Source organism: Rhineura floridana, chromosome 1 (genome assembly GCF_030035675.1).
Source record: "Rhineura floridana isolate rRhiFlo1 chromosome 1, rRhiFlo1.hap2, whole genome shotgun sequence".
Classification (NCBI taxonomy): Eukaryota; Metazoa; Chordata; class Lepidosauria; order Squamata; family Rhineuridae; genus Rhineura; species Rhineura floridana.
Genome location: NC_084480.1, coordinates 293,433,762 through 293,458,533, shown reverse-complemented (window position 1 = coordinate 293,458,533; position 24,772 = coordinate 293,433,762). Strand labels below are relative to the sequence as shown.

Genomic DNA, 24,772 nt, shown 5'->3' with positions numbered 1-24,772 from the left:
TCCTCGAGCCCGTGTCTCAATACCCAGAAGCCATAGCGGTTGTAAGTCGCTTTCCTGCCCTAGCAGCGACTGAGACGTTCGCTTTTCAACAACAGCTTTATTGTCCGCTGGATTTCCTTTAAGAACAGGAAGTATGGAGACGGCGGCGAACTGTTCCCTGAGCGTTAAGCGGCTCCTTTTGGACCCCAAGTTTGAGGGCTACAAGTTGTCGCTGGAGCCGCTGGCCTGTTACCAAGTGGGCCTGGACTCGCGTGAGTGGCGATGAATAGGGTGCGGGGCGCGGGGCCACTTGCAGCTCCGTGGAAGAAGGCATAGCATGGAAATAAGGATTGTACGCCATACTAGAGTCATTGCTGATTCCTTTTCTCAGTTATATTAATGCTTATTTATGGTGGCTTTTAAAAATATGTTTATAAAAAAGGTACAATAAAAGTACTGGAATTTTTTTTGAAAGATATTGAATCATAGAATAGTAGAGGTGGAAGGGGCCTATAAGGCCATCGAGTCCAACCCTCCTGCTCGATGCAGGAATCCAAATTATAGCATACCGGACAGGTGTAATAATATATTGGAATGATATAAGCTGTTAAAAATTAATAGCAGGGCTTCGTGACCACCCCAAACGCTTCTTCCAGGCCAGTAACCTAAAGCTTTTTGCGTAAGAATCTTTTTTTTTTAAGTATGTCTGTATGTGCCTTCATGTTAAGAACATAAGAACATAAGAAGAGCCTGCTGGATCAGGCCAGTGGCCCATCTAGTCCAGCATCCTGTTCTCACAGTGGCCAACCAGGTGCCTGGGGGAAGCCTGCAAGCAGGACCCTAGTGCAAGAACACTCTACCCTCCTGAGGCTTCCAGCAACTGGTTTTCAGAAGCATGCTGCCTCTGAAGCATGTTGATTTTGACTTGTGACAACCCTATGAATCAATCATCTCCAGTAGCATCTGTTGTAAACCACCCGGTTCAGATCTTGTAAATTCAAGTCTGTGGCTTCCTTTATGGAATCAATCCATCTCTTGTATGGTCTTCCTCTTTTTCTACTCCCTTCTGTTTTTCCCAGCATGATTGTCTTTTCTAGTGAATAATGTCTTCTCATTATGTGTCCAAAGTACAATAATTTCCTAATTTTAGCTTCTAGCAATAGTTTTGGTTTAATTTGTTCTAACACCAATTATTTGTCTTTTTCACAGCCCATGGTATCTGCAAAGCTCCCCTCCAACACCATTTATTTCAAATGAGTTGATTTTTCTCTTATCCACTTTTTCCACTGTCCAGCTTTCACATCCATACATAGAGATTGGGAACATCATGGTCTGAATGATCCTGACTTTGGTGTTCAGTGATACATCTTTGCATTTGAGGATCTTTTCTACTTCTCTCATAGCTGCCCTCCTCAGTCCTAGCCTTCTGATTTCTTGACTATTCTCCATTTTGGTTAATGACTGTGCCGAGGTATGACAAGTTCAATATCCTCATTATCAACTTTAAAGTTACATAAATCTTCTGTTGTCATTACTTTAATCTTCTTGATGTTCAGCTGTAGTCCTGCTTTTGTGCTTTTCTCTTTAACTTTTATCAGCATTGGTTTCAGATCATTACTAGTTTTTATTAGTAATATTAACAGGGGAATGCACTGACTGACCAAGATAAAATAAAAAGAAGATGGAAGCAATACACTGAAGAATTATATAAAAAGGATGAAGGGATGACAGATTCATTCACGGAGGAACCGTATGATGAAGAACCAGAAATTTTAGAATGTGAGGTGAAAGCTGCATTTAAAATACTTGGAAGGAACAAATCACCAGGAATAGATGGCATACCAACTGAGTTGCTACAAGTTACTGAGACTGAATCTGTCCAAATTTTGACAAAGATTTGTCAACAAATATGGAAAATAAAACAATGGTCCACAGACTGGAAGCATTCAATAATAATAATAATAATAAATAATAAAATTTTATTTATGAGTCGCCTATCTGGCCGAATTAACAGCCACTCTAGGCGACGTACATCAATACAATAAAATACAATATAAAACAATGAGGGCCACAATCAATAATTAGACTAAGCACTACCATTTTGATTAATAACAGTATTAAAAGCTAACCCACCGCAGGGATCCCATAGGCCTGCCTGAACAGCCAGGTCTTCAAGGCTCGGCGGAAACCTATCAGGGAGGGGGCATGGCGAAGGTTGAAAGGAAGGGAATTCCAGAGGGTGGGGGCCACAATCAAGAATGTCCTCTCTCTAGTCCGCACCAGCTTCGCTATTTTAACTGGTGGGACTGAGAGAAGGTCTTGTGTGGCTGATCTCGTCAGGCGGCATAATTGGTGATGCTGGAGGCGCTCCTTCAGATAAACTGGGCCGAAACCGTATAGGGCTTTATAGGTCAACACCAACACCTTGAATTGGGCCCGGTAAACAACTGGTAGCCAGTGTAGATCTACTAACATTGGAGTGATATGATCATGGCGACGGCTGTTCTTAATCAATCGTGCCGCCGCATTCTGTATCAGTTGTAATTTCTGGACTGTTTTCAAGGGTAACCCCACATAGAGCGCATTACAGTAGTCTAAGCGGGAGGAGACCAGGGCATGTATCACCCGTGGGAGCAGATGGACAGGAAGGTAGGGTTGCAGCCTCCTTATCAGATGTAATTGATACCAAGCTGCCTGGCTCACTGCTGAAACCTGAGCCTCCATGGACAGTTGGGAGTCAAGAATGACCCCGAGGCTGCGGACCTGGTCTTTCAGGGGTAATCTTACCCCATTAAACACCTGGTCTATTTCTCCTAACCTTCTCTTGTCTCCCACGAGCAACACCTCGGTCTTATCGGGGTTTAGTTTCAGCCTATTCCTTCCCATCCATCCACTTACGGATTCCAGGCACTTGGACATGGTGTCCACAGCCAGCTCTGGTGAGGACTTAAATGAGAGATAGAGCTGAGTGTCATCCGCATATTGGTGGCACTGCAGCCCAAATCTCCTGATGATGGCCCCCAGCGGCTTTACATAGATATACATCCCAATTCCAAAGAAAGGGGCACCCAGGGAATGTAGTAATTATCGAACTATTGCCTTAATATCCCATGTAAGTACAGTAATGCTCTTACCATATATAGAGCGAGAAATGCCAGCTGTCCAAGCTGGATTTAGAAAAGGAAGAGATACCAGAGATCGTATCGCAAATATTCATTGGATAATGGATAATGCAGCCCTGGGCTCCTGCTGGAAGGAAGTGCGGGATATAAATCAAATAATAAATAAATAAAATAAACTGACCAAGGAATTTCAGAAGAAAATCAACCTGTGTTTTATGGATTACAGAAAAGCCTTTGATTGTATAGATCATGAAAAACTATGGAATGCTTTAAAAGAAATGGGGGTGCCACAGCATCTGATTGTCCTGATGCTCAAACTATACTCTGGACAAGACACTACTGTAAGGACAGAATATGGAGAAAACAATTGGTTCCCAATCGGAAAGCATGTGAGACAGGGGTGTATTTTATCACCCTATTTGTTTAATCTAGATGCAGAACATATCATATGGAAAGCGGAATTGGACCAATGAAGGAGGTGTGAAAATTGGAGGGAGAAATATCAATAATAAGATATGCAGACAATACCATACTACTAGCAGAAACCAGTACTGATTTGAAACAAATGCTGATGAATGCAAAGATATATCACTGAACGCTAAAGTCAGGATTATTCAGACCATGGTATTCCCAATCTCTATGTATGGATGTGAAAGTTGGACAGTGAAAAAAGCGGATGAGAGAAAAATCAACTCATTTGAAATGTGGTGTTGGAGGAGAGCTTTGCAGATACCATGAACCACTAAAAAGACAAATAATTGGGTGTTAGAACAAATTAAACCAGAACTATTGCTAGAAGTTAAAATGTTGAAATGGAGGTTATCATGCTTTGGACACATCATGAGAAGACATGATTCACTATAAAAGACAATAATGCTGGGTAAAACAGAAGGGAGTAGAAAAAAACACAGACATGAACTTACAAGATCCGAACAGGGTGGTTTATAACAGATGCTACTGGAGGTCGCTGATTTATAGGGTTGCCATGAGTCGAAATCGACTTAAAGGCACATAACAACAACCAATGGTATCGTCTGAATATTTTAAATTGATATTTTTCCCTGCAGTTTTCACATTTCCTTTATCTTGGTCCAATCCCGCTTTCCATTTGATATGTTCTGCATCTAGATTTTAAAAATATGATGATAAAATACACCCCTGTCTCACACCCCTTCCAATGGGGAACCTGTTGGTTTCTCCATATTGTGTCTTTACAGTAGCCTCTTGTTCAGAGTATTCCATAGTTTTTCATGATCTACACAATCAAAAGCTTTGCTGTAATCTATAAAACACAGGGTGATTTTCTTCTGAAATTCCTTGGTCCATTCCATTATCCAACATATGATTGCGATATGATCTCTGGTGCCTCTTCCCTTTCTAAATCCAGGTTGGACATCTGGCACTTCTCGTTCTATATATGGTAAAAGCCTTTGTTGTAGAATCTTGAGCATTACTTTACTTGTATGGGATATTAAGGCAATAGTTCGATAATTACTGCATTCCCTGGGATCCCCTTTCTTTGGAATTGGGATGTATATGGAACGCTTCCAGTCTGTGGGCCATTGTTTAGTTTTCCATATTTCTTGACAAATTTTTGTCAAAATTTGGACAGATTCCCTCTCAGTAACTTGTAGCAACTCAGTTGATATGCCATCTATTCCTGGTGATTTGTTCCTTCCAAGTATTTTAAATGCAGCTTTCACCTCACATTCTGAAATTTGTAGTTCTTCATACGGTTCCTCCGTGAATGAATCTGTCATCCTCGCGTCTTTTATATAATTTCTCAGTGTATTGCTTCCATCTTCTTTTTATTTTATCTTGGTCAGTTCACTATTCTTGGTTTGAATTTGCCTTTCATTTCTCTAATCATTTGGAACAGGGCTCTTGTTCTACCTTTTTTGTTATTCTTTTCTATTTCTGTACAATAATTATTGTAGTCTTTCTCGTTGTCCCTACGTACTAGTTGCTGTATTAAAGGCACATGAGGCCAGCATCCTGCTGAAGCTAAGCAGGGTCAGGTCTGGTCAGTGCCTGGATGGGAGACTGCCTGGGAACCATACATAAGCCGGCTTGGGTTTCTATGATGAAAAGAGAGGCAGGGTATAAATGTAATAAATAAATAATAATAAATAATATCACGTCTAATTTTCAACAGAAGCTCAAAATGGCTAGCAAATCTAAATATCAGTAAAGGTAAAGGTGTCCCCGCACTTGTAGTGTGAGTCGTTTGCGACTCTTAGGGTGACGTCTTGCGACGTTTACTAGGCAGACCGTATATATGGGGTGGGATTGCCAGTTCCTTCCCTGGCCTTTCTGTACCCCCCAGCATATGTCGGGTACTCATTTTACCAACCATGGATGGATGGAAGGCTGAGTGGACCTCAGCCCCTTTTACCAGAGATTCGACTTCCTCCTTCCGTTGGAATCGAACTCCGGCCGTGAGCAGAGCTTCGGCCGCATTACTGCCGCTTACCACTCTGCGCCACGGCGGGTATCTAAATATCACACAGTATCAAACTAGGTCACAGTCTCCATTCCTACCCATAATCATATGACCAGAATATTGATTTAGAGTGTATTAATAATTTCCCAAATAACTATCAAAACTAAAACAACATCAGAAATATACCAAGGGGGAAGAAAAAGAGGAGTTTATGAAAACATTTAAAAAAGGCACATTTTTGCCAGCTGCCTGGAACAATAGGAGCACACCTCACTGGATTCCACAGGGTGACCACTAGAGTTACTGCCAGCAGTGCTTCAGAGGATCAAAGAATCTCTTGACACTTCTTGAATATAAGGTTGAGTAATGGCCTTTAGAATGTATGTTTGTTTGTTTGTTTATTTGATTTATATCCTGCCCTTCCTCCCAGTAGGAGCCCAGGGCGGCAAACAAAAGCACTAAAAACACTTTTAAGACATCATAAAAACAGACTTTCAACTATATTAAAACAAAACATCTTTAAAAACATTTTTAAGAAAGCTTTGAGAACATCTTTTTTAAAAAAGAAAAAAGTTTAAAAACATATTAAAGAGTAATTCCAACACAAATGTAGACTGGGATAAGATCTCAACTTAAAAGGCTTGTTGAGAGAGGAAGGTCTTCAATAGGCGACAAAAAGATAACAGAGATGACACCTGTCTAATATTTAAGGGTAGGGAGTACCACAGGGCAGGTGCCACTACACTAAAGGTCCGCTTTCTATGTTGTGCAGAACAGACCTCCTGATGAGATGGTATCTGCAGAAGGCTGTCACCTGCAAAGCGCATGAGAAAGGGAGGAAGGAACAATCTTGTATTGCATAAAATAAAAGGAAAGGAAAAGAGTGTCCCATGCTCATCATAAGAGGTCCTTGTTCAAGTCTCAAGAAACTTGTTCAAGAAACTTCAGGGATCATCTGCTTCAACCCCTGCTAGTGCAGAAAACCCACTGATAGGTGACCATCCAGCCTCTTCTTAAAAACCTCTAACAAAGAAGAGTCAGCTGTCTTCCAGGGCACTCTGTACACAGTCCATTACCTTGTTCTATGAGAGATGTCTTCTTAATCATCTGTGGGATAGCCATCTTCAAATATTTGAAACTGGCTCTCATATCTAATCTTAACTGTCTCTTCTCCAGGCAAAAAATATCAAATTCGTTTCCTCATAGGACTTGGTCTGCAGGCCTCTTACCATTTTGTTGTTCTCCAGATTGTCAATATCCTTCTTAAACAGTGGTGCCTAGAACTGAATACGGTGCTCCAGTTGATGTCTGATCAATGCAGAATAAAACAGTGTCATTACTACTTGCAATCTGGACACTATGTTTCTGTTCATGCAACACTGTGTTTGTGCACCTGATTCTTCCTATTTAAATGCAGAGCTTTACATTTATCTCCGTTGAAATCCATTTTATTTGTTTTGTCCCAGTTCCTGATCCTGTCAATATCGTTTTGAACCCTATTTCTGTCTTTTAAGATATTAGCTGCCTCGCCCAGTTTGATGTCATCTGCAAATTTGATGAGCATCTCTGCTACTGCTTCATCTAAATCCGTTTTAAAAAAAAATCAGTTCAAAAAGTGCACAGTCTATTGGTGAGACTCAATATTGTGTCAGCAGACATGATGGGGCTTCCCCTTCCATTTCTCCCTCCTGTGGTCCCTGCGCCAGTTTGCTCCAAAGAGTCTCCCAATGCTCTGGAGTGGATGGGAGGGCAGATGCAGCGGGGAGAAGAGGAAGGGGAAGCGCTGTGCAATCAGAAGTTTGTTGAATGCCACCCAATAGCAGGAAAGTACAGCTTAGCCAGAAAATGCTTTCAGAAAGAGAAAAAGAACCCTTCACTTTCCTGTGAACTAGAGAGTTAGGCAGGTGATCTTCATTGGATGGGCATTCCATCTGAGGTGTTTGCTTCCACTAGTACACCACCCAAAGTAGCCACTGCTTATGCTATTGTATATAGAGGCTTTGCAGTTACGTGTGTAGTAGTGGGAACACTGCACAAAACCTTTGAAGTTTGAAATGAGAAGTCATCCTGAGTGGTGATGAGAAGCTACTGTGGAACTGTTGCCCGCAGGAGTGAAATAACAATGGCCCATTAGAGCCAGGACAGGACTAGGAGCTGGATATATGAATAGAGCAGGGAGTGAATACTTCTTTTCATTCCATTATTTGGAAGGCTCTGTAAAAAAATCCCAAGACAGCCTTTCCCAACCTTTGCGTCCCCAGATGTTGTTAGACTACAACTCCCATCAGCTCCAGAAGATATACTGTAAGCCATTAGTGAATTATGTAGTGCCTGCTGACTTTTGTTTCTCGCCCCCAGAATACTGGATTTGGTGGACACCTTGATTTGATCCAGCAAGATGGCAGTCAAGCAAGAGGCAGCATAAACGATATCACTTAACACAGATTAGTTAGCACTGAACTGTGAAAAAATCTTGAGTATATACTCTTGCCTAGCAAATTTGAAACTTGTGGTTTACTCACTATGAAAGGCTAGAAGCAGGCTAATGCAAGGTACCATGGTCCTTTTGAGCTTGTAGTAGCAGGAAGATACCACACTCTTTTGTTGATATTAATTTTACAATGTTCTAAAAAGCATACAACTTGAAAGTAGGGCTGATTGATTTGATTTAGATAGGTGGCTGGTGGTAAGATAGGGGATGGTCCCAAGCAGGGAAGAGAGACTGACAAGGCACTTGAAAGGAGTGAAGAATCAGTACATAAGAAAAGCCATCTAGTCCAGCATCATGTTCTCACAGTGGGAAACCCGCAATCAGGACCTGAGCACAAGAGTGCTCTCCCCTCCTGTGGTTTCCAGCAACTGGTATTCAGAAGCATACCGCCTCTGACTCTAGAGAGGCAGAATATAGGCTCCACAGGCTTTAGCACCTAGCACATCTAGCGTACTTTAGCATCTAGCACAGTGCATTACAACGGCTAAACAAGAGGCATAAAAAAATTAAGTGGTGCATGAAGACTCTACTTGTCAGGAGGGAGAAAAGTTTGGGAACTACCGGTTTAAAGTCCTGTGTGAACTGAACCACAGTGTTTCTAAGCTGTGACAGGTTTGATCCACAGGGTGGCAGTGCAAACCAATCTTGGTTAGAATAGCTAATGCTTTATGCTTAAGGATGATTGAGAGAGAAGTTTTATACGTTGATATCTTAGTGCACAGCGAATAATCCAGAGGCTATAGAAGACCACCAAGGCTTTCCCGGATGCTGACACCAGTTACCTGGCAGGTCATTTGACTGATCCTTTCTAAGGAAAGGAGTTGCAAAGGTTTATAGATTTAGATGTGTTCCAAAGCTAGCTTTGTTCACAAGACAGAGATTGGTGGGAAACTACTTAATTGATTTGCCCCAGGGCAAAGGTTCAGTGGCAGGCGGGGGGAAGTAAGCCTAGTGACTTTATTGTTGAACCTGTCTTGAAGAGGAAGTTTAGAGTAACCAGAATAATTGAGGGTACTACACTTGTGCAGAAGGAATTATGTTCCAATAGTTATGTATATGAGTGGTTAACAGTTATTTTTTTTTAAAAAAATATTCTCTTTCTTTTAACTTTAACAAAATGTGGATCCTTTGAAAATATACTCCTTTTATTTATTTATTTTAAAAATGTGAAAAGGTGTGCTTACAACACTAAATCATAGTTTAGTGTTAAGTAGGTGAGCCTTGGGCTTGTGTGCACTCCACAGCCAGCTCCTCCTCTAGTGCAACTTCAAGGAGGAGGTTGGAAGCATCTGCTTTCTTTTCCACTCATGGTTTGTTTTGTTCAATACAGGAACTGTATTTTGTTTATTATAGTTCATTATAACAAGCCAGGAATGTTGCCTATAATATGTTGAAACTAGCTAACAGTAACCACAGTTAGTCTGGCTTTGGACCTACCAACAAACTGGTTAGTTGGAAACAGAAGCAAATGCTTCCCATCTCCTTCTGGCCATGCTGGAGGGCATGGACCCATGCATATAATACAAAGCCGACGCTTTAATATTCATGCAATTCATTTGCTATCAGATGATGACAATTTCCCAGTATTCAGTTTGCCTGCATTTCAGCTTGCAGCACATTGAAAGTCAGCCATAAGAAACTGTTGGATATTGGGGAACTGGATTTGGCAGTCTAGTACACTAGCAGTGGAACCTTAACTGTTTCTTCTTTCTCTGTCTGTGTCCAGTAACGACTGCAAACCTCATAGAAATCTGCAAGTATGGGAGATTAGTGTGATATGTTGCTAAGATGCAGTACTGGGGGACTGAAGGAGGCCTGACCCTGACTGCAAAGAGAGGCTGCAGTCAATCTTGCACCCTCTTGTATCAGCTCCTGGCTGGGTCGGGGCATAAAAGCCTGGATGCCCTTGGGCGGCAGGTGTGCTGCTGGCAGGGTCACCCCTTGGGAAGTCCCTTAGGGAGTCGTGCGAACGCTACCCGCTGCTATTTTTTTAAAAACCAATCTAGAGGAGATTGATACTGGGGAGGGTGCATGGCACATGTGTCATTCCTGCTTACTGGGTCAGGGTATCACCAACATGTAACCCTGCTGCTGAAAGAATTGCACTGGCTGCCTATTAGCTACCAGGCTAAGTTCAAGGTTCTAGTTTTTGGTGTGCAAAGCCCTATACAGCTTGGGAACAGGATACCTGAAAGACCGTCTTACTCCTTATTACCCAGTTGATACTCTGCGCTCTGCAGGTGAGGGCCTCCTGCAGATACCATCTTATGAGGAGGTTTGTTCTGTAAAATATAGGAAATGGACCTTTAGTGTAGCGGCACCTACCCTTTGGAATTCCCTCCCCTTAAATATTAGGCAGGTGCCATCTCTGTTATCTTTTTGACACCTACTGAAGACCTTCCTCTTTCAGCAAGCCTTTTCAGTTGAGACCTTATCCCAGTCTGCATCTGTGTTGGAATCGTTTTTTAATATTTTTTTAAAGCTTTCTTTTAAAAAAAAAAAAAAAAGCTTTTAAATATGTTTTTGTTTTAATATGTTTTTAAGGGTTTTGCTTTAATATACTTTGAAGTTTGTTTTTATGATGTTTTAGAGTGTTTTTAGTGCTTCTGTTTTGCCGCCCTGGGCTCCTACTGGGAGCAAGGGCAGGATATAAATCTAATTGATTGTATGTTTGTGGGGCTTTGAAGTTGGGCCTCTGCAAGACTCCATTACGTCTCTGTTGCCTTTCCTTTCCTCTGAACTTTTGGGATACTAAGGAAATGTCAGCTTCGATGGCAATAGGAGAAAAGACCTAGAACCTTATACAAAGTTACATCTTCTGTAAATTTGAGGCAGCAGATGGCACTGTGGTGGTGTTTTCATTTTGTTTATCAGATCTGCTTGAACATACTTTTTAACATTTTTTAGTACTTTGCATAAAACATCTAGATCCAGTAATTCACAGACTTAAAAGAAAATTCTATTTTTCAATGCAATTATTATTCAGAGAGTGGTTGTTTGTTAAATATAATTTGACATTTACTTGTAAATAAATTTTTGTTTAAAATGGATGCATGATCTGATATACATTTTTCTGGGTTTTGTTTTTGTTTTTCAGCGGTTGCTGAAGTCAGGCTTCGAGATGATCAGTATACATTGGATCACATGCGTGCCTTTGGCATGTATAATTACCTACACCTGGATCCCTGGTACCAAGATAACGTTTATTATGTGGATCAGCTTGGAAGAGTCATGAATTTAAGCGTTACTCTGGTAAGGTTGCAATGAAAAAAGGAACAATGCCTCAAAGCAGGTTTGTCAAACTTAAATGGGTTGGAGGACAAAGTTCCTTACCCATTCTGTCCCCAGGGACCACCCCCACCATTTTTTGTCAGAAATATGAATTTTGCCTTGAATCTGCACAAAGTTATAAATTCTTAGCTCAACATTTAGTATTTTTTTTCTCCTTTTAATTGAACAATCTTTGTTGATTTGGCCTAGCAATTTGTGACCATTCTTTTAAGGGTGAAAAACAGCAATGCGGTTGTAAACTTTGAAGTGCAGGAGCTCATCATGACAGCCTCCAGGGAGGGTCCAGAAATGCAAACAGCTCTGTTGATCCATTTTCCAAGTCTCCTCTCCTCGCTCCACCCCTAGAGAGACCAGTACATAGCATAAAACATAATTTTATTAGGATCAGCTGATGGTCATAGAATTGTGAGCTGATTGGTCTTGTGGCATGACTGCAGTCCTATACATAGTTACTTGTGTAGTGTTACTTAGTGTAGTGACAGGTCGAGGGAGATACGGCGTTGTGAGGAGGACTTGCCAGGTAAGGGGAACGTGGCCTAGGCAATTAATGGCTGTGCCTTGTTCCGGTCCTCCCCACACCCGCAGGTTTGTTGGTTGCCCTATCAGCCAGCTCTCAGGCCTCTGGATGCTGCTGCTAAATGCCAGATCGATGCATAATAAGATCTCCCTCATTCACGATTTAATTGTGGATGAGGCAGCTGATCTGGCATGTATAACCAAGACCTGGGTGGGTGAGCAAGGGGGAGTCAGTCTCCCCCAGCTATGTCCACCAGGGTACCTGGTCCAGCATCAGGGTAGACCTGAGGGTCAGGGAGGGGGGTTGCTGTGGTCTATAGGAGCTCCATCTCCCTCTGCAAGCACCCTGTCCATGTGACTACTGGTCTGGAGTGTTTGCACCTTATGTTGGGTCAGCGGGACAGACTGGGGGTTCTGTTGATGTACCGCTCACCCCGCTGCCCAACATACTCCCTAGCTGAGCTGACGGAGGTGGTCTTGGGTGTACTGTTGAGAACCAACAGTCTGGGGGATGTCAACATCCATGCAGAGGCCACCTTATCCGGGGCGGCTCAGGATTTCATGGTCTCCATGACAACCATGGGACTGTCCCAATATGCCACTGGCCCAACACATGTAGCAGGGCATACTCTAGATTTTTGCATCTGGACATGGAGTTGGTGATCTGAATGTGGGGGGCCTTACATCAGTCCCTCTGTCATGGACAGATCACTGCTTGCTGAAGGTTAGACTTACAGTGGCTTTTCCCCTCTGCAAGGGTGTGGGACCTATTAAGTTGGTCCGCCCCCAGAGACTAATGGATCTGGATGGTTTCCAAAGGGCTCTGGGGAGTTTTCCAGCTGATAGGGCTGGCGCTGCTGTCAAAACCCTGGTTGAACTGTGGAATACAGATGCTGTTAGTGGGTGGTTCCTCTGACCAGATGGTGGATGTCCAACCTGTTCTGGATGGGGTTGCACTCCCCCTGAAGGAACAGGTTCGTAGCTTGGGGGTTCTTCTAGAACCATCTCTGTCACTTGAGGATCAGGTAGCCTCTTTGGCACAGAGTGCCTTCTGTCAGCTTCGGTTGGTGGCCCAACTACATCCCTATCTGGACAGGGATAACTTGGCTTCAGTTGTCCATGCTCTGGTAACCTCCAAATTAGATTACTGCAATGCACTCTATGTGGGGCTGCCTTTGAAGACAGTTCGGAAGCTGCAGCTTGTGCAAAATGCAGCGGCCAGATTGGTAACAGGGACCAGATGGTCTGAACATATAAAACTGATTCTGGCCCGCTTGCATTGGCTGCCTGTATGTTTCCGAGCTCGATTCAAGGTGCTGGTTTTGACCTATAAAGCCTTACACAGCTTGGGACCACAATACCTGATGGAACGCCTCTCCCGATACGAACCCACCCTTACACTACTTTCAAGATCAAAGGCCCTCCTCCGGGTGCCTACTCTGAGAGAAACTCGGAGGGTGGCAACAAGGGAGAGGGCCTTCTCAGTGGTGGCCCCCAAATTATGGAATGATCTCCTTGACGAGGTGCACCTGGCGCCAACACTGTTATCTCTTCGGCGCCAGGTCAAGACTTTCCTCTTCTCCCAGGCGTTTTAACATATGTTTTTAAATTGTTTTTATATTGTTTTGAATTTTAAAATTGTGTTTTAAATTGTTTTTAAAATATGTTTTTAAATTGTGTATTTGTTTTAATGTTTTTGATTGCTGTAAACCGCCCAGAGAGCTTCGGCTATGGGGAGGTATACAAGTGCAATAAATAAATAAATCTCACATTTCTGCTGAGGTTTCATGAAGGGGAAGAATGAAGAGGTCAAGATGTAGAATTTGGGAGGCAGTGGAATATCATTGGTGTCATATTCTAGATTCCTCCTCTGAAGAGCAGATGCCTCTTTGAAGCCTCCTTGGGGTCTTGTGTCCTAAGAGGAGGTGGCTATGTGTTTTACTAAGAGAGAATGTGTTCTACTGTACGCCAAAGGGCTCTGACAACAGATGTCATGCTTCAGAATTCAGACCATGGCCTCTGGGCTGTGGAATGGGTTTGGTGCAACATTCCAGATTGCTGTCTCTTGGGGGTAAAATGGAGATGGCTATTGTGAAGGGGTTGATAATGTTGTGGAGTGGGTTCTGCTAGACCTGAGTCTAAGACACTTATGCACAGAAGTCATTATAATTACAGGAATGTGGCCTCTCTGGTTTCTAGTCTGATTTCATCTCCTGGCTGAAAGAAGGGGAAGATCTGTCTAGGAAAACTTCCTAAGGGTGGTATCCAACTAAGTCATAGAATTGAGTCAGTAGACCCAATGAAAGCAATAATCACAGTGAACTTAAGTCCATTGATTTCAGTGGGTCTGTTTTGAGTATGATTTAGTCCGACACAACCCAATAAGTACTCCTAGTATTCATAATATGAACATACTTTTTTACATATTTTTTTCTGTAACTATGATACTTAAATATCATTTAACATATACCTGCTTGTAATATGTAATAAAGACAAAGAGCGATCAGTGAGATGAAATTGTAGAATAAATGTAAGATTCAAAAATGTGTGCTCTTGTGCTTTATTGATTTTAAATATGCACATTACTCAATTCCATTAATTATGTAATCAAATAAAAATTACACATTATCCAGTAATAGTGTTATTTCACTATTCAGTGATATTAATTAAGCTGCTCTGTATAACTTTCACTTTTCCATAACATCGACTGCACTGTGTTTCAGAGATAAGTATTGTACTCCAGGATTATACACTGTTTAATTATATTTATCATTCTGCATAATAAAGGTTGTACTGTTCCACAGTTTTGTGCTGCATATCTTAGTTTTAACCTTTTTTCAATTGTATATTGCTAGAGTGAATTTCACACTTATAAAGCTATTGTACCATTCAGTTAAATTAGTTGGAGAGACCAATATGTGACTTCTTTTTTTCTAATTTGAAGTTAGAAGTGAAGCTGCAGGCATACTCATTCTCAGATAGGTTTGTGTATCACTCTTGTCATCTCTAATCTCAGTTCAGACAGTCCCAGAAGGCAAATGTGTAACACGTGCTTTCATCTATTTGTTACTCTGTACTTCGGCTTACTATAATGTTTTTGCTTCCAGAAGCTTTGTCTGTGAGCCCTTTCAGAGCAGGCACCCACACTTAGTGAAGTGTTCTAATTCTTCTAAAATATAGTAATTCAAATGGAGAATGTTTCGGGTTTTGCAAGGAAAGGAAGACCTCTGTAGGTATCTCTGGGCCCTTCTAAACCCTAGTTAAGCTAAAGGTGAGGTGGCCAAGCTTCAAAGGCAGTAGCCTCGAATCCAGAATACCTTTGCAGCAAGTTCTGCAGTTGTTTCTAAAGATCTGGGAACAATATGTACTATTAGGAAGAAGCTATGAATAGATGCAGGATTGCTGGGCAGACATGGTGGTTGAGAGGTGGGAAGCCAAATAGATAAGGCCAAAAACAGAACAGGAAGTATGGATGGATGAGGCAGAGGCTACTAGAAAGAGATGTAGAAGGGCAGGGAAACTCAAGAACAAGGTCCTGCAATTGACTGAAAATGGACAAGGAAGGATATTCTAGGAGTGGATGGGACAATGGGGGCAGGAAGGTTGAAAAAGGAATGGAGTGATGGCTGCTGAACTTAGTATTTGAGTTGAACCAATCATCTAAATATATGACTACAGACTGAATCCTGTTGAATAGTATTGCAACAGTATAACCTTCAGAACAGCACAGTTTAGAATTTGGACAACTAATGAGGAAGAAAACTATTATTACTAAGGAATGTGATAGATGGATAATATGGTTCTGTAGCTGAGGAACATACATCTGTTCCAATGAATGATTGAGGTGTACAAAAGGAATAAGTAAAAAAAATGGCACTTTTTACTCAGTTTTATTACATGTAAGGCAGAAAAGTATAAAACATGATATGTCTCCAAACCCTTTGGAAGCATTTTTTAAAAACAAAACGCACACTGTTTTCACACACACGAAATCCCTATCCACTCTGAGTGAAGGTGCTTCTTTTCCTTCACTTCCAAATAATTATGCTGGCCTTGACAAGATGAGTTTTCCCTTCCTCATTTCTGCTACAGACTTAGAAATTACAGCTCCGAGTGAGGTGCTGCCCCAGAGTTATCTATAAACAGTTTCCAGCAAATAGGTCATGGTGTCATTCTGTGTGGGCCTGTGCCAGAAACACTGTGTTCATACGAAATGCTAACTATTGACAAACTGTTACCTTGGAGACCATGATGCTGAAAGGCTTTTTGGTCCCTGACAAATAGAAGCTGACTTCAAAGTAAGACTTTATATTAAGGAGAGAGTGGAGGTTGCCTGGGAACAAATCTTCTTCTTAGCCCCATCTGTAACTAAGGCTGCAATCCAATACATGTCTACTTAGAAGTAAGCTCCATCGGGTTCAATAGGACTTACTCCCAGGTAAGTGCATATTGGATTGCAGCCTAAGAGGGCATCTTAAATATCTAGTATTCAAGGACATTGGAAGCAAAGCCTATGCAGTCTAGGCTTCCAGACCATTTTCGAGGTTCAGTTCAAGGTGATAGTTTTTCCCTATAAAGCCCTAAACAGATTGGGACCAAAGTACTTGAAGAACTGTGCCTCTTATATGCATCTGTCCATGTGCCGCTCCCTTCTGAGGCAAGGTTGGTGGCAACATGCAAGAGGACTTTCTCTGTCTTGGCTCCCCATATGTGGAACTTGCTGCCCCAAGAGGTTAGGTTAGTTTCCTCTTTGTGTGTGTGTGTGTGTTATGTGCCTTCAAGTCAATTACAACTTACGGTGACCCTATGAATCAGCGACCTTCAGTAGCATTTGTTGTAAACCACCCTACTCAGATCTTCTACAGGTCTGTGGCTTCCCTTATGGGATCAATCCATCTTTTGTTTGGCCTTCCTCTTTTTCTACTCCCTTCTGTTTTTCCCAGCATTGTTGTCTTTTCTAGTGAATCAGAATTGCTTGCTATGTGTTTTTTTAATAATATGTTTTTAACCCTTTTAAATATGTTTTTAAAGCTTTTTTTAATGTTTTTAACGTTTTGTTTTAATGTATTTTAAGGTTTGTTTTTATGATGTTTTACAGTGTTTTTGGCATTTTTGTTTGCCGCCCTGGGCTCCTGCTGGGAGGAAGGGTGGGATATAAATCAAATAATAAATAAATAAAATAAATAAATCATGCCTTCTCATTATGTGTCCAAAGTATGATAACCTCAGTTTCATCATTCTAGCTTCTAGTGATAGTTCTGGTTTAATTTGTTCTAACACCAGTTATTTGTCTTTTTCGCAGTCCATGGTATCTGCAAAGCTCTCCTCCAACACCACATTTCAAATGAGTTGATTTTCCTCTTATCCACTTTTTTCACTGTCCAACTTTCACAACCATACATAGAGATCAGGAATACCATCGTCAGAATGATCCTGACGTTAGTGTTCAGTGCTACATCTTTGCATTTGAGGACCTTTTTTAGTATTTCATTGCTGCCCTACCCAGTCCTAGCTAGTTCTTCTGATTTCTTGACTATTGTCTCCATTTTGGTTAATGACTATGCCAAGGTATTGATAATCCTTGACAAGTTCAATGTCCTCATTATCAACTTTGAAGTTACACAAATCTTCTGTTGTCATTACTTTAATCTTCTTAGTGTTCAGTTGTAGTCCTGCTTTTGTGCTTTCCTGTTTAACTTTTATCAGCATTTGTTTCAGATCATTACTGGTTTCTACTAGCAGTATGGTAGTTTCTATGTATGTATGTATGGTAGAAACTAGTAGTATTTTCCTTTATTTGTGTTCTATTGACAGTTTAAAACATTCCTTTTTATAAATAAGTTTTTGATTCTATTTTTTAATGTAATGAACGTGAATACACTTGAGGGGTGGTTGCTGCTGATTTTAGTTGATTTGTTTTCATGTTTGCATTACTTTTTTATATTTGTAAGCTGCTTTGAGTGATTGTTTTATGGGCAGGAAAGCAGGGTATACATTTTAAAAACAATAATTCACAAAAGAGAATGTATTCATAAGCATGCATATATGCGTATATATTACTGCCTTTTATTTTTGTAAGATCATAAAAAGGGCCCTGCTGGATTGGACCAAGATTCCATCCAGTTCAGTTCCCTGCGGAGATCAGCCACATACTTCTGGGAAACAAACATGAAGGCAACATCTGTTTTTCTCTCTTAATATTTATTTATTTATTTATTTATTCATGAGATTTGTTAGATGCCCATCTGGCAGAGATTAATCACAACCAAACACAAGTACATTCCATATAGACATAATCAAAATTCTAAAAATTAGAAATTAAAAATTAAAAGCTTAAACATTTAACCCCCCCATGATCTGCAATCTGCCAGACTAAGTTTGAATTTAAACCCCCCAAGATCTGCAATCTGCCAGCCTAAATTTGAATTTAAACCCCCCAAGAACTGCAATCTGCCAGCCTAATCCCCTTCCCACGCCTGGGTAAAGAGCCAGGTCTTCAAGGTCTGCTGAAAGCATAGCAGGGAGGGGGCCTACTGTGTTAACAGATAACACAGTACTGAAAATGTATATAGTGATATTTTTACAATTTTGAGATTACAGTTTTTAACTTTGTTTCTTGCTGGTTTATACAGCTCAACTGTTATGTACACAGATACATAGACAGCACATTTAATGAGTGTTACATGTGAATAACTATATGAATGTACTGCTCAGCTATTGTGTGCACAGATCATACATTCGTTGAATGTTAACATGGAAACACCCCTTTTGGTAATTGTGTTCAACGATCGATGGTATTGGTAATTGTAACAAAACAGTCACCCTTCTTGCAGCAAAAATGTTTCCTATAAGCATGCCATCTTCAGTCAGTCCTGAGGTAGATGGACCGATGGTCTGACCCAGTATAAGATAGCTTCCTTTGTTTCTAAGTAATTGGCTACTAGACAGTAATTCACAGACTGCCTTTGTTTCATTGGTTGCTAGATGCCAAGCTGCTTCCAGATGTGTCAAATAATGTTGTCTGGATCTTTTATATTCTTAATGTTTTTTATTACGTTTATAATCTATGTAACTTGAGAAGCCATAATAACAGTGATTCATAATAGCAGCAGTTATTAGCACTAGCAAATTAATCAAGTTCATGAAACAATGTAATGGCCACTAGCAATCAACTCTAAATTTCCACAGTAAAGAGAAAAATATATATAATGGATGTATCTTATTAGAATAATAATTATATAGATAATTTATACGCCTATTTTCCTAGTCTCTAAAATAACATAGAAAAATAAGTCAATTTTAGCAACAGATGGTAGTATTCAACAAAATAAAACCACTAGAGCAAAGATTAGCGCTAGTACAAGGGAATATTGCCGTTCTCTCCTCCTCCCCATGCGCACTGTCTGCAAATCTGCTCTAGAGGATCAAGAGATCCCTCACAACCGATTTAGCAGGAGGAGATTTAGAGGGAGGAGAGGGGGAGAATGTTCCATTGTGCAAGGAGAAATCCTTGCACTGAACAGAATGTTCTCTTTAGAACTATCTTGAATATAACCCAAAGAGGTATCTCATCCCTCTCCAACTATTCTAAAATGGTTGGAATTTGTGGATTTTTCCAGTGCATGACAATACTAATACATACAATCACTAAGTTACTTATCCCTATGTCTGTTAGTTGTAGCATAACTTTTATGTAACACAGCGAAATCTTCTTTGCGTTCAGAAAGCTATTATATCCTGACATTTTTTAATATCTTATAATACCCCCTTCCAGAAAGGTTATGTATATGAGTGCCACCAGAATATATGCATGAAATGTGCCTTCAGTTACATCTCCAACATTTGTCTGGGATGTTTGGATGTATCTTGTATTAATCTGTATGGAATCAAATATCACACACACACACACCAGATTAATGGGATCTTCAAAATTCTTAATGTTGTATACTAGCTGTAGACTTTTCTGAATATGCCACTCTCCTGATATGAATTTCTCTTTGGGCTTGGGCTCAGTTCATATTTTACCTTTCTACTAAGGAGATGGTAAGAGATCTGTGTACCTGCTTTCATATTAGGCCAACTATTTATTAACAACACCAAAAGCCTCAACCAAGAACTGTTCATCAAGGTGTGTGTGTTGTTTGTCTGACAATTTCAACTGTGTTCTTGTTTCTTGCTTACAGGACACTGCCTTAAAAAAACCGAGAGAGATATTCAGGCTTCCTGCAGACTTGATAGCTTGTGATAACCGCCTTTGTGCATCAGTACACTTCACATCTTCCACCTGGGTTACCCTTTCAGATGGAACAGGAAGGCTGTATCTGATTCGAACAGGCAAGCGCGGTGATGGCTCATGTGAAAAGTGGGAAGTAAGTCTTGCAAATCCCAGCTTTTCTTTTTCCAAATGGTTGAATGTGCTCAGGCAAAGCCAGAAGTTACTACCTTCCTCCTTCTCTATTGCCGAAGTATACCACGGTTGGCCTTCCTGTGCAAAGGACTTCTGATCTCAAGAACCGTAACGAGGGTCATATTTCATTGTGCTAGAATGCTGTCAGTCAGGGCGGTATGGTGGCCAAGCCATGCTACCTTAGCATGTACAAGAGCAGTAGCAGTCTAGATAACCCTACCAGATGGCGAGGAGACTGTACAGCAGAGAAGGTGAAGTTGGACTAAAAGAGAGAATGGGGCAAGAGCCAACTGCAGGATTAGTTGAAAAGTCCATAGATCAATTTTAAATAGTGGCTGCCCAGATACCTCTGTGCAGCTGACAAGAAGGCCCAAAGGTGTCTTCCTAGCTTCTGGTACCTGGGTATGCTGCCTCTGAACCTGCTGTCATTTAGACAGGCATCCAATGACAAGAGCATTGGTTGTATCCAGTGTAGTGCTAGTGTCTGTTGACACAAGGATTTCCACATGCACAGCGAAACTTCCCCTCCCCTCCCCTCCCCTTGCATGGCCCCCTAAATCTGTTCTGGAGTTTTTCCTCAACTGTCCAGAGCAGATTTGGGTAGGGCAAGGGGTGCATGTGGGGGAACATGGTGGGACGTTCTCTTGCACAAGCATAAATCCTTGTGCTAACAGAATAATAAATAAATAATAAATAATAATAAATTTAATTTTTGAGTCGCCTATCTGGCCGAAACCACTCTAGGCGACGTACAACATTAAATTCAACAATACATAATAATACAATACATAATAAAATACAGCGCAGTCAACAATAACCATTTTAAAAAGCGGCAGTACAGGGCCATCAATAGACAATTTTAAAACAATATAAAGAAATTAGCCCACCCCGGGGACCCCAAAGGCCTGTCCAAAGAGCCATGTTTTTAAGGCTCGGCGAAATGTATCCAGGGAAGGGGCATGGCGAAGATCGAACGGGAGGGAGTTCCAGAGAGTGGGGGCCGCCACTGAGAATGCCCTCTCTCTAGTCCCCACCAACCTAGCTGTTTCGTTGGTGGGACGGAGAGAAGGCCCTGTGTGGCTGATCTGGTCGGGCGGCTTAGTTGGTGGTACTGGAGGTGCTCCTTCAGGTAAACTGGGCCGAGACCATATAGGGATTTAAAAGTTAAGACCAACACCTTGAATTGGGCCCGGAAAACAACTGGAAGCCAATGTAGATGAAATAACACCGGCGTGATGTGATCACGGCGGCGGCTGTTTGTAAGCAGGCGTGCCGCCGCATTCTGCACCAGTTGTAGTTTCCGGACCGTTTTCAAGGGTAACCCCACGTAGAGCGCATTGCAGTAGTCTAAACGAGAGGTAACCAGGGCATGTACCACCAGTGGGAGCTGATGAATAGGAAGGTCGGGTTTCAACCTCCGTATGAGGTGTAGTTGATACCAAGCTGCCCGGCTCACTGCCGAAATCTGAGCCTCCATGGACAGCTTGGAATCAAGAACAACCCCGAGGCTGCGGACCTGATCCTTCAGGGGCAATTTTACCCCATTAAGATTCAGGTCAGCAACACCCAACTTTCCCCTGTCACCCACAAGTAGCACCTCGGTCTTATCAGGATTGAGCTTCAGCCTGTTTCTTCCCATCCGTCCACTCACGGATTCCAGGCACTTGGACAAGGTCTCTACAGCCAACTCCGGTGAAGATTTAAAGGAGAGATAGAGCTGCGTGTCATCAGCATATTGGTGACACCGCAGCCCAAAACCCCTGATGATAGCTCCCAGCGGTTTTACATAGATGTTAAATAGCATGGGAGAGAGGATAGAACCCTGTGGCACTCCACAAGTGAGGGGCCAAGGGTCTGAAACCTCATCTCCCAATGCTACCTGTTGGTGCCTGTCAGAGAGAAAGGAACAGAACCACTGTAAAACAGTGCCTCCTATTCCTAATCCCTCCAGGCGATCTAACAGGATACCGTGGTCGACGGTATCAAAAGCCGCTGAGAGATCCAGGAGGACAAGAAAGGTGGATTCTCCCCTGTCTAGTGCGCTCCTCATATAATCTACCAGAGCGACCAAGGCTGTTTCTGTACCATGCCCAGTCCTGAAACCCGATTGGTATGGATCTAAATGAGTATATTGGATCCCTTTATTCCAAGTGTGAAAGAAAGGTGATTCCCCTAACCTTTCTTTCCTTGCACTGAGTGTCAGAGAAGCTCAGGAAGCAGCAAGATTATTATTATTATTATTATTTATTTAATTTGTATCCCGCCCTTCCTCCCAGCAGGAGCCCAGGGCGGCAAACAAGGCACTAAAAACACTTTAAAACATCTTAAAAACAAATCTTAAAATACATTAAGACAAAACAGCATTAATAACGTTTAAAAAATCTTTTTTAAAAGGGTTAAAAACATATTAGGCAATTCTGACACAGACTGGGATAGCTCTCAACTTAAAAGGCTTGTTGAAAAAGAAAAGTCTTCAAAAGGCGCCGAAAAGATAGCAGAGATGGTGCCTGACTAATATTCAAAGGGAGGGAATTCCACAGGGTAGGTGCCGCCACACTAAAGATCCGTTTCCTATATTGTGCAGAATGAACCTCCTAATAAGATGGTATCTGCAGGAGGCCCTCACCTGCAGAGCGCAGTGATCGACTGGGTATGTAAGGGATAAAACGGTCTTTCAGGTATCCTGGTCCTGAGCTGTACACCAAAAGTAGAACCTTGAACTTGGCCCGGTAGCAAATGGGCAGCCAGTGCAAGATGTAGGTAAGCAGGGACAAAACCACCTCTCTCCCCCCGCCCCATGCTACCAACCCCAAATGTACCAAGCTTGGATGTGGGGAGCATGGGGCTCACCTCTGCAATTTTGGCTCACCTTACAACTACTTGGAGTACCCCCCGTGTAGGATAGATGGCCAGTCCAGTTTTCTGTATCCCTGCATGTAGCTATCGTGTTCTGTGTGTGCACGTTGGGGTCTAACCACATTATATAAATAGCAGGTCCAGAAAGTGATGGAATTGACTCAGATGAGGTTTCTCCAATTGAAAGTTCTTGAGTGACTTTGAAAATAGATGTAGAAATGTCAAGAGTTGAAACTGTTTTTTTGTTAAGGTCTGAAGCTGCTGTATTCCAAGTCATTCTAGCCTGATGTTGCCGACTCTGACTAGCAGCAGCTATTTAAGGTCTTTCCCAGCCCTGCAACCAGAGTTTGTGGTAGTTTGACTAGGGATCATCTATGACATGCAGAGCCCATGTTGTACTGATCTTCATACTCTCCCATTTCATTTAATGTTACTGAGTCAAGTGTATCATAATGAAAGTACATTTGAAGTGAAATTAAGCAAATAGAAAAACGTTAGATGTAAAGGCTTATGACTCTTAGAAATATGTGTCATCATTCTAATGTATCTTGTGGGGTCGTTATTGTTCTTTAGAGTGTGCCTTTCAGCATAGATCTGTAATTTAGTTGATTCTTCAGATGTGAAATTTGATTTTGTTCATAAGTCATAGATCTGCAACTATAATTCATAGGGAAAATTAAATATTAATATATGCAGAAGAAGTTTGTGAACTCCATATTAACATTAATTGCATTTAGATGGGCACTAATCATAGCTTTACACCATAAGTGGTTTTATTGAGCATTGAGGAATCCACTTCACTTGCCTTATTTCCCAGCAGCTTAAGTTGACTGAACCATTTCTGAGAGAGAATGCAGCATAGCGATTTAACTATTTTTCTTCTTCGCTTCCTGGCAAAAGATATCATACTAACAGTGTAGATCAACTGTGTAGAATGTTCAAAATGCTTTGCGTAAGTTACTTCATTTATCCCAGCAACAATGCTACTGTAGCCAAGTCAGTATTATTGTCCCTGTTTTGAAAATGAGAGTGCCAAGATTTAAATTAAATAGTGCCGTACCTAAGCCCACCTTGTGAGCAAAGTAGAATTTGAAATGGGAACATCCTGGTGCTTGTTCTTATCTACCATACTTACCTGTTGCGAAGTGCTTCCAAAGAATACCTTGGTTTGTAGCCCATTTATTCATGCGGTTCACAATGCATCCTTCAGTTTTGATTCACATGAAACAGACAAGATGGCTTGCAAAGAGACTGGCAGTCACCCCAATCCACCCACCTGCATGTGAAGCATCTTGGAGTAATTTGAGCAGTGATTCTGGATGTTGGATAAGATGGAGTTGCATCCTAAAAAAGCTTCCTTTTTGGAGCCTTTTGTCAGTGGGGTTGAATGTGGCTGCAGTAGATGGCATGCCTGCTAAACGATCTATGGTTTCTTGAGTAGCAGGGCAAATCAAGTGTCTATGCATAACCAAACTCTATATATACTTGTTCCAAGATATATTCACAGTTATAGCTGAATTGAACCTACATGTACTGAGGCAGTCTACCAAATAATATTGGTTGCTGGCCGTCAGCAGTAGAAGATCATTGTGGCCTAGCTATGAGTGCTTCAAGGTGCTGGTTCACTATTGGAAACAGAATGTTGGAATAGATGGTTCCCTGTTCTA

At 41.5% G+C, this 24,772-nt stretch overlaps 1 protein-coding gene across 2 annotated transcripts in view; it reads left to right on the top strand.

Moving 5' to 3' along the window:
• The first annotated feature begins 5 nt into the window (after positions 1-5).
• The window catches only part of NUDCD1 (NudC domain containing 1), a 75,901-nt gene continuing 51,134 nt past the window's right edge, over positions 6-24,772 (top strand). The window contains exons 1-3 of one of the 2 annotated variants that reach the window (XM_061605173.1): positions 6-251; positions 11,133-11,287; positions 20,026-20,211. In XM_061605173.1, the coding sequence (XP_061461157.1) occupies positions 134-251; positions 11,133-11,287; positions 20,026-20,211 (459 nt within the window). In that variant the 5' untranslated portion in view covers positions 6-133. The remainder of the gene's footprint in view (positions 252-11,132; positions 11,288-20,025; positions 20,212-24,772) is intronic. The other variant, XM_061605183.1, reaches the window with a different exon arrangement.